At 35.1% G+C, this 15,986-nt stretch overlaps 1 protein-coding gene across 3 annotated transcripts in view; it reads right to left on the bottom strand.

Annotated features, from left to right (window-relative positions):
• Vrk2 (VRK serine/threonine kinase 2) overlaps positions 1–15,986 on the bottom strand; it is a 108,533-nt gene that overhangs the window by 1,253 nt on the left and 91,294 nt on the right. Inside the window, exon 12 of one of the 3 annotated variants that reach the window (XM_015479648.2) lies at positions 15,870–15,973. The exons of the other annotated variants lie outside the window; for them this stretch is intronic. Coding sequence (XP_015335134.1) covers positions 15,905–15,973 — 69 coding nt within the window. The 3' untranslated portion in view covers positions 15,870–15,904. The remainder of the gene's footprint in view (positions 1–15,869; positions 15,974–15,986) is intronic. 3 annotated transcript variants of the gene reach the window in all.

Raw genomic sequence — 15,986 nt, forward strand, 5'->3', positions numbered from 1 at the left:
CCTATCCCCTGTGTGCCTTGAGAGACGCCGACCACTCTACGAGTCCATCTCATTCCACCATCTTTCTTGCCCACATGCAGCCTCTCTCCCCCTCCCTCCTTTTTGCCCAAAGTTCCTCCATTTTTCCTATGCCCTCCCCCCTGTTATGTATCAGCATCCCCTTATCAGCCTCTAGTTTTCTATGATTGGCTAGCTTCACTTAGCATAATCTGCTCTAATGCCATCCATTTCCCTGCAAATTCTATGATTTTGTCATTTTTTAATGCAGAGTAATACTCCATTGTGTATAAATGCCACATTTTTTTTATCCATTCGTCTATTGAAGGGCATCTAGGTTGGTTTCACAGTCTTGCTATTGTGAATTGTGCTGCTATGAACATCGATGTAGCAGTGTCCCTGTAGCATGCTCTTTTTAGGTCTTTAGGGGATAGACCGAGAAGGGGAATAGCTGGGTCAAATGGTGGCTCCATTCCCAGCTTTCCAAGAAATCTCCATACTGCTTTCCAAATTGGCTGCACCAATCTGCAGTCCCACCAGCAATGTACAAGTGTACCCTTTTCCCCACATCCTCGCCAGCACTTGTTGTTGTTTGACTTCATAATGGATTGCCCTCTCCTTATTCAATTTATAAAACAAAGCAGAAACACCTTAGTCTTCTTGATATTTTCATTCAGAAACATCTGCAACACCATCATTCTTCAGTATAAACTCAATTTCTAAACTGTCACCCTTCAAAAAGTCTCCCCCACCCCAAAAAAGTCACTTTCAGGGTCGAGTTTTAGAAGGTAAGAAAGGATTTCTACATAATTCACAAGAAACAAAGTAGAGATGTTCTGAAAAGACTCTTTAGCTTTCCTATTAAAAATAAACAAACTAGTTGAGAGATAAAGCTAACAAAGTTACACTAATGCAGTTTTCCTAAGTCTTGTTGACTTCATTCACTAGAGGTAAGATAAATAAGTAGTATTCTAGTACATTGTAAATCATTCTCAAAGAACTGTGCCTTCAAATCATAATTCTAAGGGCTGAGAATCACTGATTAGTTAAGCAGCATTTATATATAACTTACATGTGAAAGAAATATTTCCATATAGTTAGAAATCAAGCTACTAAAATTTTAAGAACCATCCATTGTGTAAACTATACCGCTCATTTTCTCATTCAGCACCAACAATTGACATCAAATGGGAAAGTACTCTTTTATAAGAGTATTTGGTCTCTGAGATCTGACTGGGAAAGATCTCAGTTTATAATAGAAGTTGGCAATAATTGCCACCTGAATTTTTTTAATAGGTTTACTGGAACACAACTTTGTCCATTTTTTAAGATATTATTTATGGCTGCTTTTGCACATACAGTTGAATAGTTCAAGACAAAAACATTTAACAATTTCTAGAAACATTTTGGGTTGCCACAACGGGGAGGGGGTACTTTTGACATCTGGAAAATACTAGGAATGTTGCTAAACATCCTACAACATAAAGAACAGCCACCCCACAAAAAATAATCCAGTCCCAAAAGTCAATGGTGCTGTCAAGAAAGCCTTCATTACAGCAGTTATTAGGCTTGAATGCATATTAAAAACAACTGGGGAGCTTGGAAAATATAAATGCAACTTCTCTGGCCATGAGTAATGGGTATCAGGCTCTTCTGCCATAAAACCCATGGTAAAAAATGATAAAGTCAGAAGAAAAATATAAAGCCATTAGGAGGCATCTAAAACTAACAAGAAACAGAAAATCCAGACTTCAGAAAGTCCACAATTTAAGTTACACTTACTCTAGATCAGGCCACAAAAGCCTAAAGCGAAGTTATGACAAGATCAAGTTGAACGATCAGTACATTAACTGCTAGAACAAGCCCAAAACTCTTTAAAGGAATGCTGTAAATTCTGACCATAGCATCCACAGTGCTCAGTATACAAAAATACTTGACTACATATAGGATGTATGAAAATGTAAACCATAACCAGGCAAGAAAAGAACTCAGATGTCTCAGTTCAGACAACTATCAAACAAAGACCGCAGAACAGCTACATAAATATGTTCACAGACATCAAGGAAAAATTAAACATGGTGGATAGGTAAACATTAGCAAAAATATGAAAAATGCAGAAAAGGAAAAACGCCCTAGATTTAATAGCTGATTTTACAGTTAAGTATAGAAGTCAGGCAAAAGAAAACATCCAAAGAAGATAAAATGTTTAAAATATAAAATGTCTCAATTTTATGTGAAAAAGGTGAAGTATTCTAATATACATGTCTTTGGATCATGGAGGAGGAGGGGTTAAGGCATGAAACAAACTGATGTCATAGATGATCACTTTTCTAATTTCATGACTGATACCAACCCATAGATAAAAGCTCAATAAATCCCAAACACAACAAAGACCACCATGCCTAGGAAAGTCAAAGATTAAAAGGAGATCTTCAAAGCAGCCAGAGATATTTTTTAGCTTTTTGTCACTGTGACAAAATATCTGAGAATCAAAAGATAGAAGGCTTTATTTTAGGTCATGGTTTAAAGATTTCTGTTTATGGCCACTTGGCCCTATTGCCATTGGGTCTGTGGCAAGATAGTACATTATATTAGGAATGCATAATGAAGGAAGCTACTCACCACAGAGTGGCCAGAAAGTGAGAGGAAGTGGCAGAAATCCCAATATCCCCTCTCAGGGGGATGCTCTAAGTAACCAAACTTTCCCACTAGGCCTTAGCTCTTAAAGGTTCTACCACCTCTTAACAGCATCATGGCCTGGGGACCAAACCTTCAACATATGGGTCTTGGGGGAATGCCAAGATCTAAAATACAGCTGTCTACCTCTGCCCCTGAATGTTCATGTCTATCTCATAATGAAAAATGCATTTAATCCATATCCAAATGTCTACAAAATTTTAAAAGTTCCAGCATTTCTCAATTGTCCAATTCCAAAAATCTCAAAGAGTCAAAGCATATTTATCTGTGAGCCCCTGTAAAATATAAAAAAGTCACCGATGGCACAAGATAAAGATTATCATTCCATAAGTTTGGAATAGGAAAATCATGAGGAACACTACAAAATCAAGATTGAAATCCAGGATGGCAAACATTAAATCCTACAGCTCCAATTTCAGCATCTGGGGCACACAGTGGTAGAATATGGACTCCCAATGGCTTGGGTAGCCCCACCCCCCATCACATTGCTGGCTGTAGCCTACATGGCCACTCTCTTTGGCTAGCTCTGCTCACTGCTTGCAGCCTCCCTTGGCAGATATTCCACATGCTGGTCTCGCTAACTTTCTGTGGTCCTCGGTGTCGCTTTGGCTTCACTCTCATAGCTTCACACATCACCCTGACAGGAGATGCCTGCAGGGTCTCTGGCCCTGTCCCACACTACCTGGCCTTCCAGGCTTTCCTCTGAAATCTTGGTGTAAATTCTCCATGATACCCGACTAATGCATGCAATACCATCATCACATGGGTGATGGTGGGGTCTGCTGCTGACATGAGCTGTGCTGGATCCCACTGGAACCATGGCTACAATGGCCTCTGAGTGCCTTGCTGGCTGGAATGAATCCCATGGTCCCGGATAGATGGGTGGGGGCTATCTTCTTAACCACAAGTCTTTAAATTTACACTTTTGAATCTGCAGTGTATGGAGTGTTGCTGATTCACAAGATGCTGTCAAAGCACCTTTCCTGTTGTCCCAGTGCAAAGTACCTGACTTCTTTTTAGTGAAACTAATCTTTTTAGCAGCTGCACCCTTGTTGGAAGCACTAATATGCTACCTCTCTGGTTAAACTGCAAGTTTTCCAAATTTTTCTGCTGTGCTCCTCTTTGCTCTTGATTCTCTTGGTGAATTTGGCTAAAACAATATCCATGCTGTTGCCTGAATGCTGAGCCAGAGAAACTAGTTTGTCATCCTTAAACTCAGTCTTGTACAAAGTCTCAGGGCATGGACATGATGCATTTAAATTCTTTGGTACAGTATAAGACAGCCTGTAGTTTAATGGCTAATAGAGTCTTCATTTCCATCTGAAACCAAGCACAGTCTTTGCTATCATTGTTTCTATCAGCATTCTGGTCTTCTGAGCACTCATCAATATCACCCATTAAATTTGGCTCATAGCAGTCTAGGCTTTTTCTGGCCTACTTTTCCAAACTCTTCCAGCAAACCAATAGTTAAGACTTCTCCACGTCATCTGATGTATAGTCACGGCAACAATGCTTCTGCTTATTACCAATTTCCTATGGTAGCTTTCCATCATTGTATTCTCTTCAATTTCTAATGTTTTACAGTTTTTGTTGTGTAGATCTTTCTCCCTTTTTGTTAAATTTATTCCACAGTATTTAATTTTTTGTAGCTACTGTAAATGGGATTTCTTTGATTTCTATCTCAAATAACTGGCTATTGGCATACAGCAATGCTTTTTATTTTTATATACTGAGGTTTTTTTTTTATTCTACAACTTTGCTGAATTCATGTATTTTGAATAATTTTTGGTGGAGTCTTTTGTGTTATCTACATGTAAGATCATGGTATCTATAAAAAGTGACAACTGGCCTTCCTCCTTTCCGGTTTTGTGCCCTATATTTCTTTCTCTTATCTGGTTTCTCATACTGAGACTTCCAGTATTGTGTTGAATAAAAATGGTGATTTATATGACATGCTCAAAATTACTAAATTATAGAGATGTAGAAAAAATAATACTATCCAGGATTAAGAATGAGGAAAGAATGTCACTACAAGGCACCACAAAGGATTTGTGGTCACAGAACAGTTTTGTAGGGTGATTATGTTGTTTATTCCAGACATGTAATAAAAAAGTTGCACTTTGGTGAACATAAAAATTGGTGATGTCTGGTAGAAAAATAAAGTGATGATATCTGAATTGTGTCTATTCAGTAAGTATACTAATATAAATTATATATAGTAATAATATATATTATTATAGTAATATACCTATGTCAATTTCCTGGTTTTGAAAATTATACCATGGTTATATAAAATGTTTTCATTGGGGGAAGTTGGGTTAAGGGTGATCTCTAGATCATTTCTGCAATTTCTGAATCTATAATCACTTCAGGATAAAATAAAAATATGCTTATGTTTTCTTCATTGCACAGCTAGGGATCAAAATACTTTTAAATGCAGAAATGAAATATAAATCCAGCTTTCCCTCCACCAATAAAAAGTAAAATTAAAGTAAAGATACTCTCAGAATGATAAGAGGAATTTCTTTACACTGAAGGGAAAAGATATGAAATGTAAACTCAGATTTATTGATAGTATAAATTCCAATAACTAAATATTAAACTTTTTAAGACTTCTAATTCTTTTATGTATGTGTGTATATATGTGTTGGGGGTTACTGGGAATTGAACCCAGGGCCTCAACACATGCTAGGCAAATGTGAGCTACATCGCTGAAGTTATGATTGAGCTACATGTACTCCAATTCTTTCTTTTTCCTTTATTAAATTTTCTTTTAAAAATTTCTTTGAAAGAACTGTTTGTAGCAATAATAATAAGCATTATGAAATTTATTATGTAAAGCAAAATGTATAACAATGAAGGATGGGGTATAGCAGTATATTGTAATTGTGAACTTGTTTATTAATAAGGCAGATTGTGGTATAAGTTAAAATGTGCACTTTGCAATTTCAGGAGCTGTGCTATCTCATGACTTGAACACTTGAAATATGGCTGATTTGAACTAACATGTGCTGATAGTATAAAATAGCAATCAAATTTTGAAGATATGTGAAAAAAGGATCAAATATCTCAACAATTTTTATAAATGATAATATTTGGATATTGGTTTAATTAGAGTATGTTTTACCTGTCTATATTTTAAAATGTGACTATAAGAAGACTTAAAATTATGTATGTGGGTCACATTATATTTCTATTAGAGTTGCATTAGAGGTGAGATTTGAAAATTTTTCTGTAACAGTTTTAATAGTATAGTTTGGAGGAATCATATGGTCCCTTTTGCAATTACTCAGCTCAGTCAACAGTACATGACAAAAGGCACAGACAATAAGTAAGAGAATAAGTATGTCTGTTTTTCAACAAAACTACAAAAATAGGTGGATTGTTGAATTTGGCATGTAGGCCATAGTTTACTTATTCCTTGCTCTAGAGTAACCACTAAAAAACATTAAAAAGCCCAGTGCATATAGTTAAAAAAGCTTAAAAGAGAAAAATTTTCAAATTGGTCCAAAATAATAAAGTGAAAAAGTCCAAAGTGAAAAAGTGAGACATAAAGAAAGCATGTGCCAAGATCATAGACTAAACACAAATATCAATAATTACATTAAATAGAAATGGAGCAATAAATGGGTAGTATTTGTTAGATTTTACAGAAAAACAAGACTTAACTATGTTATTTACAAAAGGACACATGCATACAAGAAAGGTGGATTAAACATAAAAGGATGGAAAAGGTTACACTACGTAAATACTAATCATAAGGCCGGAATTGTTAAAATTAGAGAAAGTAGAATTTAAGTATTAACATATAGAAGATTTTTCAAAATGATAAACAGAACAGTTTGCTAAAAAGGTATAACAGTCCTAAATCTATATTCACCTAATATAAAGATTGAGAAATTTATGCCCCAAATATTGGGGAACCTACTTACATTAAATGAACTCAACATAAAGACTTAGATAGACCCTGTCATGGTTTGGATATGGGGTATCCCTCAAAAGGTTTGTGTTAAGGCAGGAATATTCAGAGTTGATATGATTAGATCATAAGACCTGTAACCTAAATCAGTACAACCTAGTTTGAATGCGTTAACCGGGTGGTAAGTATAGATAGGTGAGATTTGACTGGAGGAGGTAGGTAAATGAGTGCATGACATAGAAGGATTAATTTTCCCTATAGCCCCTTTTCCTGTCTCTCTTTTTCTCCTAACTGTAATGGGATGATCAGCTATCGTCTGCCATGACATTCTGGCTCACCTTGGGCCCAGAGCAATGGAACCAGCTAACTGGACCGAATCTCTGAAATTATGAGCCAAAATGAACTTTTATTCCTCTAAGTTGTTCTGATTACCATTGTAGTCACAGCAACACAGAAGACTAATATAGAGACTGGTACCAAGAAGTGGGGTCACTGCTATGACTAACATGGCCATATGTTTCATAAGTTTTTGGAATTAGTTTATGGGACAAGTATGGAAAAGTTTGAAGATGCAGGCTGGAAAAGCCTTAGAATGTTGTAAGTAGAGCATAATGAGTAATTCTGGTGGCAGCTGAGAAGACAATTATACTGATAGGAATGCAGACAGTAAAGACTGTGCTCATGAGTTTCAGAGAGAAACTAGGATTCCATTGAGTATCAGACTAAAAGCCATTTGTGGTATATTTTGATAAAGAAGTTATCTATGTTTTACCCATATCCTGAAACTTTGTGTGAGGCTGAATTCATAGGTGATCGATGAATTAATTTGTCAGAGGAAATTTCAAGGCAGCACAGCATTCAGGCAGTGGCACAGACTTTTCTGGCAGCTTGTAACCAAGTTTACGATAAGAATTAGGAGCAGGAAGAGCTGAAGGATTTTAAAAATTTGCAGTTTGGCCAGAAAAGTGTCAAATTGGGGAAAATACAGTATGACAGTTAAAAGAGATTAGAGCCATTAAAGAGATGCTAAGTACTTTGCACAGAAACAATAAGAGTTTGCCTTAGAAATTTCCAAGACCAAAAAGACCACACCCATTATAAGCTCAGGGTGTGACAATAAATCTCTTTAAGAAATCATGGGGACATGTACCTTGCACAGGGTGCCCAGAAAGTTGTTTCCCCAGTATTCATTTCACCAAGCTCAGCCACCCAAGCACTCAGAGGCCTTTTTAACATTGGTCCAAGGTGTCTTGAGTACTGTTGGAGCTGGCAAAGATCTTTACATCATCTACAAGATATTTTTTCTGCTGGAGTATAGGATGCTGGAATTAGGGGGTCATGGACATGTCTACTGAGATTTCAAAGGAAGACCTGATAAGGTTAGGGAATCCTTGTGGCTGCCTGAAAGTGTGATGTACGAAGCTGTGAGATGGAAGCTGAAACTGCAGTGGAAACCACCTAGATAAGAAATGCCAGTAAAATGGACAAGCTGATGATAGCTTCTGGCTGTTCATAGCTAAGAAGACAACCAAGCTAAGAGAGATGTTATGAGCACTGCGACAAGGCCAAAGAAGTGGGATTGCCAAGCCCTTTGAAGAGAACATCTTGCCACCATGTTGTCCAGATGCTAAATTTGAAGCTACAGAACGTAATACCTGTCCTGGATTTTATCTTTCTATCTCTTCTTCTATGCCCCTGGTTCCTTCCTTTTGGAATAAGAATGTCTACTCTGTGCAATTGTATATTGGATATATGTAATGGGCTTTTCATTTTTACAGGGATTACAGCCAAGGGTTTACCTTGAGTCTCAGATGAGACTTTGGATTTGCACTTTTGAGCAATGTTGGAACTGTTAAGACTACAGGGACTCTTGAAGATAGATTGAATTTATTTTGCATTGTGAGTTGGACATGAGCTTTCAGTGGCCAGTGGAAGAATATTATGGTTTGAATAGAAGGTATCCCCCTAAAAGCGGCTATATTAATGCAGGAACATTCAGAGTTTCGATGATGATTATGAGACCTGTAACTTAATCAATCTAACCTAGTTTGAAAGGACTAACTGGGTGGTAACTGTATGCAGGTGGGTTGTGATTGGAAGAGACTGATCACTGGGCACATACACTGGGTGTGTTCATCTTTCCTGCAGCCCCTTCTCTCTTTCTGCTTCCTGGCTATAATGAGCTGAGCAGATATCCTTTACCACCAAATGTTCTGCTAATTCTGGGCTTAGGATGTGGACTTAATCTCTGACATGGTAAGCCAACATAAACTTTTTATTTTTCTAGGTTATTCTGGTCAAGTATTTTGAACATAGCAACAAAAAGCTGACTAACAGGCTCTAATACAGTGATAGCAGGTGATTTCAACACACCTCTCACCCCAATAAATAGGTCATACAGACATTAAAGCAAAACTCTTCAAACCTGTAAAATTCTATTAACCAATGGACTTAACAGATATCTATAGAACATTTCATTCATCAACAATGAGATTCACTTTATAATACTAAATTATTGTCCATTTATGTATAATATGTCAAAATACATTCTATTACTCTATTGTCATGTGTATCTAAACAGAATTTTTTTAAAAAAAGGATTCACTTTCGTCTCAGCTGCTCATGGAATGCTCTCCAAATTAGATATTTTAGGATACAAAGTCTTAGTAAATACACACACACACACACTAAACAACAACAACAACAACAAAAACCCTGAGATAACTCCTTCCATTTTATCAGATAATAATGGGATGAATTTAGAAATAAATAGCAAGAAAAGCTACAAAAATCATTTTAACATAGGGAAAATAAGCACACTTAAATAATGAATGATTATTAGAGAGAAAAAAATTCCAAGAAATGAAATGAGAATAGAGATACAACATATCAGAATCCCTGGGACACTATGAAAGCACATCTAAGAGGAAGGATGATAGCAATGAGTGCCTACATTAAAAACACAAAACCACCAAAAAATTCCCAAATAACCTGATGTTACATCCTAAGGCCCTAAAAAAAAAAAAGCAGGGACAAACTAATTCTAATACCAGCATAAGATAGTAAATAATTAATATCAGAGCCAAAATTAATGAAATAGAAATAAAAATACAAAAGATTGATGCAACAAAGAAATGGTTCTTTGAAAAGATAAACAAGACTGATAAATCCTTAACCAGGTTAATGAAAGAGACAGAAAATCCAAATCAACAAAAATAGATATGAAAACGGAGATACTATCTCAGACATTAGAGAAATCCAGAGGATCTATAAAGACCATTTTAAAAACCTGTATTACAATGCATTGGAAAATCTAGAAAATATTGAAAAATTTCTAGACATACATGTCCTATTAAATAGAAAAAAGGACATAAAAACTTAAACAGATCAATAACAAGCAATGAGATTGAAGCATTTAAGTTTTTAATAAAAAGCCTTCCACCAAAGAAAAGTCCAGTTTCAGATGGCTTACCACCTGAATCCTACAAATACAGAAATACAAATGGACAGACTTTAAAGAAGAATATTGATCCTTCTCAGATTATTCTATGAAATACAAAGCATGGTGGGACACGGAGAACACAACCCATTCTGTGAAGACAGCATCACCCTGATACCCAAACCAGATAAAGGACATATTAAAGAAAGGAAATTGGAGATCAATATCTTTGATGAACACAGATGCAAAAATCTTTAGTAAAATTGTAGCAATCTCCATTTAAAAATGCATTAAAAAGACTGTAGATCATGATCAAGTTGGATTCATTCCAGAAATTCAAGGTTGGTTCAACACTCAAAAATCAATAAATATAATTCACCACATAAACAGAATTAAGGACAAAAAAATGACATGATCACATCAACAGATCCATAAAAACCTTTGATAAAATTCAGTACCCATTCATGTTAAAAACAATTTTGAAACAATAAAGAGATGAAACTTGCTTTAACATTATAAATGCTAAATATGACAAACCCAAAGAAAACATCAGCTTTCAGCTGTGCTCACTGCTATTTCACTGTGCTCACTGCTACTAAACGTAGTTCTTGAAGTTTCTGCTAGAGCAGTTAAACAAGAGAATGAGCTGAAGGGCTATAAATAGGAAAACAACAAACCCAAATCATTTGCAGATTATAGGATTCTATATTTAGAAGACCCCAAAAAAACTCTACCAGAAAACTTTTGGGGTTAGTAAACAAATTCAGTGAAGTATGGGATACAAGATCAAAATAAAGAACTTTCCTATACATGAATAACAAATGCAAAGTAATCAGGAAAAATAATTCAACTTACAATAGTCTAAAAAAAAAACAAAAAAACAGAATAAATCTAACCAAAGAATTGAAGATCTCTGAAAATCATAGAACACTAAAGAAAGAAACTGAAGATCTTTAAAGATGAAAAGGCATGGTGTGCTGGCATATACCTATAATCCCAGATAACTTAATAAGGCAAAGACAGAGGATGACAAGTTCAAAGCCTGTCTCAGCAACTTAATGAGACCCTCAGCAAATTAACAATACCCTACCTTAAAATTAAAAATAAAAAGATTGGAATGTAGCTCAGTATTAAATTGCCCCTATGTTCAATCCCATTACAAAACCAAAAACAAAAAACCTGATCAAAATTCCAATGACATTCTTCATAGAAAAAAAAGTCCTAAAATACATAATGAACACAATTCAACCCCCCAACAAAAACAAAAAGCAAATAACCCAATAATTCGATCAATAAATGGGCAATGAACTAGACATTTCTTAAAAGAAGAAATAAAAATAGCCAACATATACATTAAAAAAGTTTGATGTCATTAGCAATAAAGAAAATGGAAGTCAAAACTACACAGATTTCATCTCAGCCCAGTTAGAATGGCAACCATCAAGAAGATAAAAAAAATAATAATAAGTGCTGGCAAGGATATTGGGGAAATGAATTTTTACTTATACATTGTTGGTGGAACTACAAATTAGTACAAACACTGTGGAAATAAGTATGGAGATTCTTCAGGGCACTAGGAATGTATCCAACATATGATCCAGCTGTTGTACTCCCTAGTGTTTATCCAAAAAAACTGAAATCACCATATTATAGCAATACAACATCCCAATGTTTATAGTAGTGCAATTCACAAAATTCAAATTATGGAAACAGGCTATTTGTCTGTCAACAAATCAATGAATAAAGAAAACAAGGTATATATACAAAATGGAGGGCTACATAGCTATAAAAAAAGAATGATATTATGTCATTTGCAGCAAAGTGGATGGACCTGGAGGATATCATACTAAGTGAAATAAGCCAAACTCAAAATCCAAAGTCAACTGTCATCCCTCATATGCAGGAGATAGAGAGAAAAGAAGGAGAATCTCTCAAAAATATAAGGGAGACCAATAGAGGAGAGGAAGGAGATCTGTGGGGAGGAAAGAAAGGATAGAAAGGGAAAGAATTGGGGAATAAAACTGACAAAATTATCTTAAATACATGTACAAATATACCACAATGAATCCCATCTATATAATTATAATGCACAAATGAAAAAATATATATACATATAAGTAATCAGAAAGAATATTGGAGGAGATGAGGAAGGAGAAGAGGTAGAAGAAGGATGTGAGTAGTGGGAAATGAACTGTAACGTTATTTTATATGCATATATGAATATGTCACAGAAAACTCCAATATTATATATAATTCACTGACATTAAAAATAAAAGGATGAAATAAAAATGAAAAGACTATAGAAGATCTGAACAACTGTATGAAACAATTTAAACCGATTAACATTTAAAGAATAGTATACCCAAACTTCAGAATATATATTTTCAAAAAACACACAAGGAACATTCATTCATCACATTTGAATTTCTGCTGGGTAATTAAACAAGGTTCAAAAGTTTCAGTGATTTTAAAGGACTGTAATAATATAGTATATTATCTACGATGACAACAAAATTAAGTTAGAAACATAACAAAAAGATACCCAGAAAATCTCCAAAGTATTTAGAAATTAACAAACCTCTAAAAAATCCATGTTTCAAAATTTAAGTCAAGTGCAATTAGAAAATATATTCAACCAAACAATAATGAAAACACGATATTTGAAAACCTGTAAAATACAGCTAACAACAAGGCATTGGCACCAAAACAGGCACATAGAGCAATGGTACAAAATAGAAGACACAGAGACAAACCCACTTAAATACAGTCATCTCATACTAGAAAAAGGTGCCAAAAACATACAGAGGAGAGAAGAGAGCCTATTCAACAAATGGCACCTGGAAAACTGCAAATCCATAGGTAACAAAATGAAATCAGACTCTTATCTTTCATCCTGAACAAAACTTAACTCAAAGTGGATCAAGGACGTAGGCATTAGACCAGAGACCATGCACATACTAGAAGAAAAAGTAGGCCCAAATCTCCATCATGTTGGCTTATGAACCAAATTCCTCAATAAGACTTTTAAAGCACAAGAAGTAAAATCAAGAATCAATAAATGGGATGGTATTAAACTAAAAAGCTTCTCAGTAAAGGAAACAAGAACGAGAATAGAGAGCCTACAGTGCCATCTGCACTTCAGATAGAGCCTTAACCTCCAGGATAGATGAAGAACTCAAAAAACTTAACACCATAAGCAAACAAATAACCAATCAATAAATGGGCAAAGGAACTAAACAGATACTTCACAGAAGAAATATGATTAATCAACAAATATATGAACAAATGTTCAAAATAACTAACAATTAGAGCAATGCAAATCAAAACTAAGATTGCACCTCACTCCAGTCAAAATGGCAATTATCAAGAATACAAGTAACCATAAATGTCGGTGAGGATGTAGATAAAAGGTACACTCTCACATTGCCCTTGGGATTGCAAATTCATGCAAACACTCTGGAAAGCAATATGGAGATTCCTTAGAAAACTTGGAACAGAATCACCATATTACCAAGTTATCCCACTCATTTGCATATACCCAAAGCACTTAAAATCTGCCTATTAAAGCAGCCACATCAATGTTCACAGCAGCTCAATTCACAATAGCTCAGCTATGGAACCAAGCTTGGTGCCCTTCGACAGATAAATAAAGAAAATATGGTACATATACACAATGGAATATTACTCAGCAATAAAGAAGAATGAAATTATGGAATTTGCTGGGAAGTGGATTGAACTGGAAACTATCATGCTAAGTGAAATAAAGCAATCCCAAAAAAATCAAAGGCCAAAAGTTTTCTCTAATATGTGAATGCTGACTCACAATAGGCAGGGTGTGGGGGGTCCAGGTGGAGTTTACTGGATTGGATGGGGTGTGGGGATAAGTGAGGGAAGATTGGAATGGAAAAGAAGAGTAAAACAAATCAAATATAACTTTCCTATGTTAATATCTAAATACATGACAGTGTAATCCCACTTTATGTACAACCACAGAAATGGTACTTATACATGTATGTATATGTCAAAATACATTCTATTGCCATGTGTTAACTAAAAAATGCAGCAAAAAAAATTGTGACACTTGAGGTAAACCACAGTTTCTTAGGTTTTTTCTTTTAAAGAAAAATACACTATTAAAAATTTCATAAACTAAACTTTTGAATAAACACATAAAAGGTTCTACTTGATGAATATAGTATTAAAAATAAAGCACACAACTTAAAAGAAGATCTCAAGTGTGTGTGTGTGTGTGTGTGTGTGTGTTGTGTGTGTATTTAATGAGGATCCTGTATATTGAATACACAAAGGACTTTTAAAGCTTTATAATTAAAAGACAAACATCCAACTAAAAATAAGTGAAAACACTTGGAAAGACATTTCTCCAAAGTAGGTAAGAAATGGCCACAGGGGAAAAAAATGTTCAAAATTATTAGTCATCAGATAAATGACAATTGTAATCACAATGTACTAATATATACATTGGAGTGGCTAAAATCTAAGGCTAGATTGACAACACCAAATGTTTGGGAGGGAGTGGAATGACAACTATATCATCATGGTGGCCAAAATCAGGAGTAGCCCAAGTGTCCATTAATAGGAAAATGGACATGTAAAATGATGATTCAATGGAGGACTACTTAGCAATGAAAAAGTACAATTTATAGAGCCATGCATGAATTCAGGCAAATCTCAAACACATGCTGAAAGATGATGAGCACAAAACACTGCTCACTGTAGTAACGCATGCATATGAAATCCCAGAGAGGCAAAACTGATCTAGATATGAGAAACAGAATGTCAGAACCGGGCTTGCTTCTGAGGCATGGAACTGACAAGGAAAAGGAGCAAAGGACTTTCTGGAGTCATAAAATCTACACTAAAAATCTCAAAATCTCACTGCCAGTTTAGCCAAAATGAATCCGTTTCTCTGCTTGAATCCAGGTATCAATATTATAGCTCCTCCCTGCCCAGATACCAAGTGACACTGGTGAACTGGAAGATTTGAGAAATATTCTCACTGAAGAGTTAGCATTTCTCAATTTTGTCACCAAGCAGTAATTTAATTTTATAAATTGGAACTATAAAATACTTATTTGAAGTCGATTCCGTTTACAAAACAACAAACAATGCTACTATTTATATGAGAATAAGGTTAAAGATTCCTCCCAGCACTAAAAGAAGTGCTTCTCTCTGAATATACTTTGCTTGCTGGCTGGCTGAGGAATACATAACTATTAGGCTTCTAATTTTTGTCTTAGCTGCCAGGAAGTTCAGAGCCAAGTTCAGTGCTCAGTTTAGTGATTAGCACCTTAGCCCCCTGATATATTAATTTTTTTCTGGGACAGAGGGTGTAAAAGGTGGTATTATAGTATCCTGTTCATATTGTGAACCACTTTAAATCATCTGGGGAAAACAGTCACATATAAAACACATAAAATGCTGGCCAGTTTGACAAAATCAAATATTTTTTCAGTCTAGATATAAACATATCATATGCTTCTTTTATCAAAAATAGTTGGATTAGGAAGGATTTTTACTGTTGCTTAAATGAGCCTTCTGCAAAAGGTATGTCACTATCCAGCCAAATAAATGATCGAATCATGTAAAAAATCATCACTTTAAAATACAACTTACTGATAGGGAAACACTTCACTTATATCTAATTGTAAGGGTTAGACTTGAAGAACCAATGTAAAAGTATGGAATATGCATGTTAAGAGTCCCTCATGCATCACAGATGGTATGAGAAACTTAAGTGCACTTCATTACATTCTTAGGATAAAGGAAGAAACCAGATCAGTACACAAATGTGCTCACTGTTACTTTTCTGCAAAAACTAGTGTCGGCTGCCTTTATTTTTTATCAGCGGGATAGGATATCTTCTGCCCCTTCTCATTTAACAAAGCCATACAACCTTGGACCTAAGGAAAAAAT

This window comes from Marmota marmota, unplaced genomic scaffold (assembly GCF_001458135.2).
Source record: "Marmota marmota marmota unplaced genomic scaffold, marMar, whole genome shotgun sequence".
Lineage (NCBI taxonomy): Eukaryota > Metazoa > Chordata > Mammalia > Rodentia > Sciuridae > Marmota > Marmota marmota.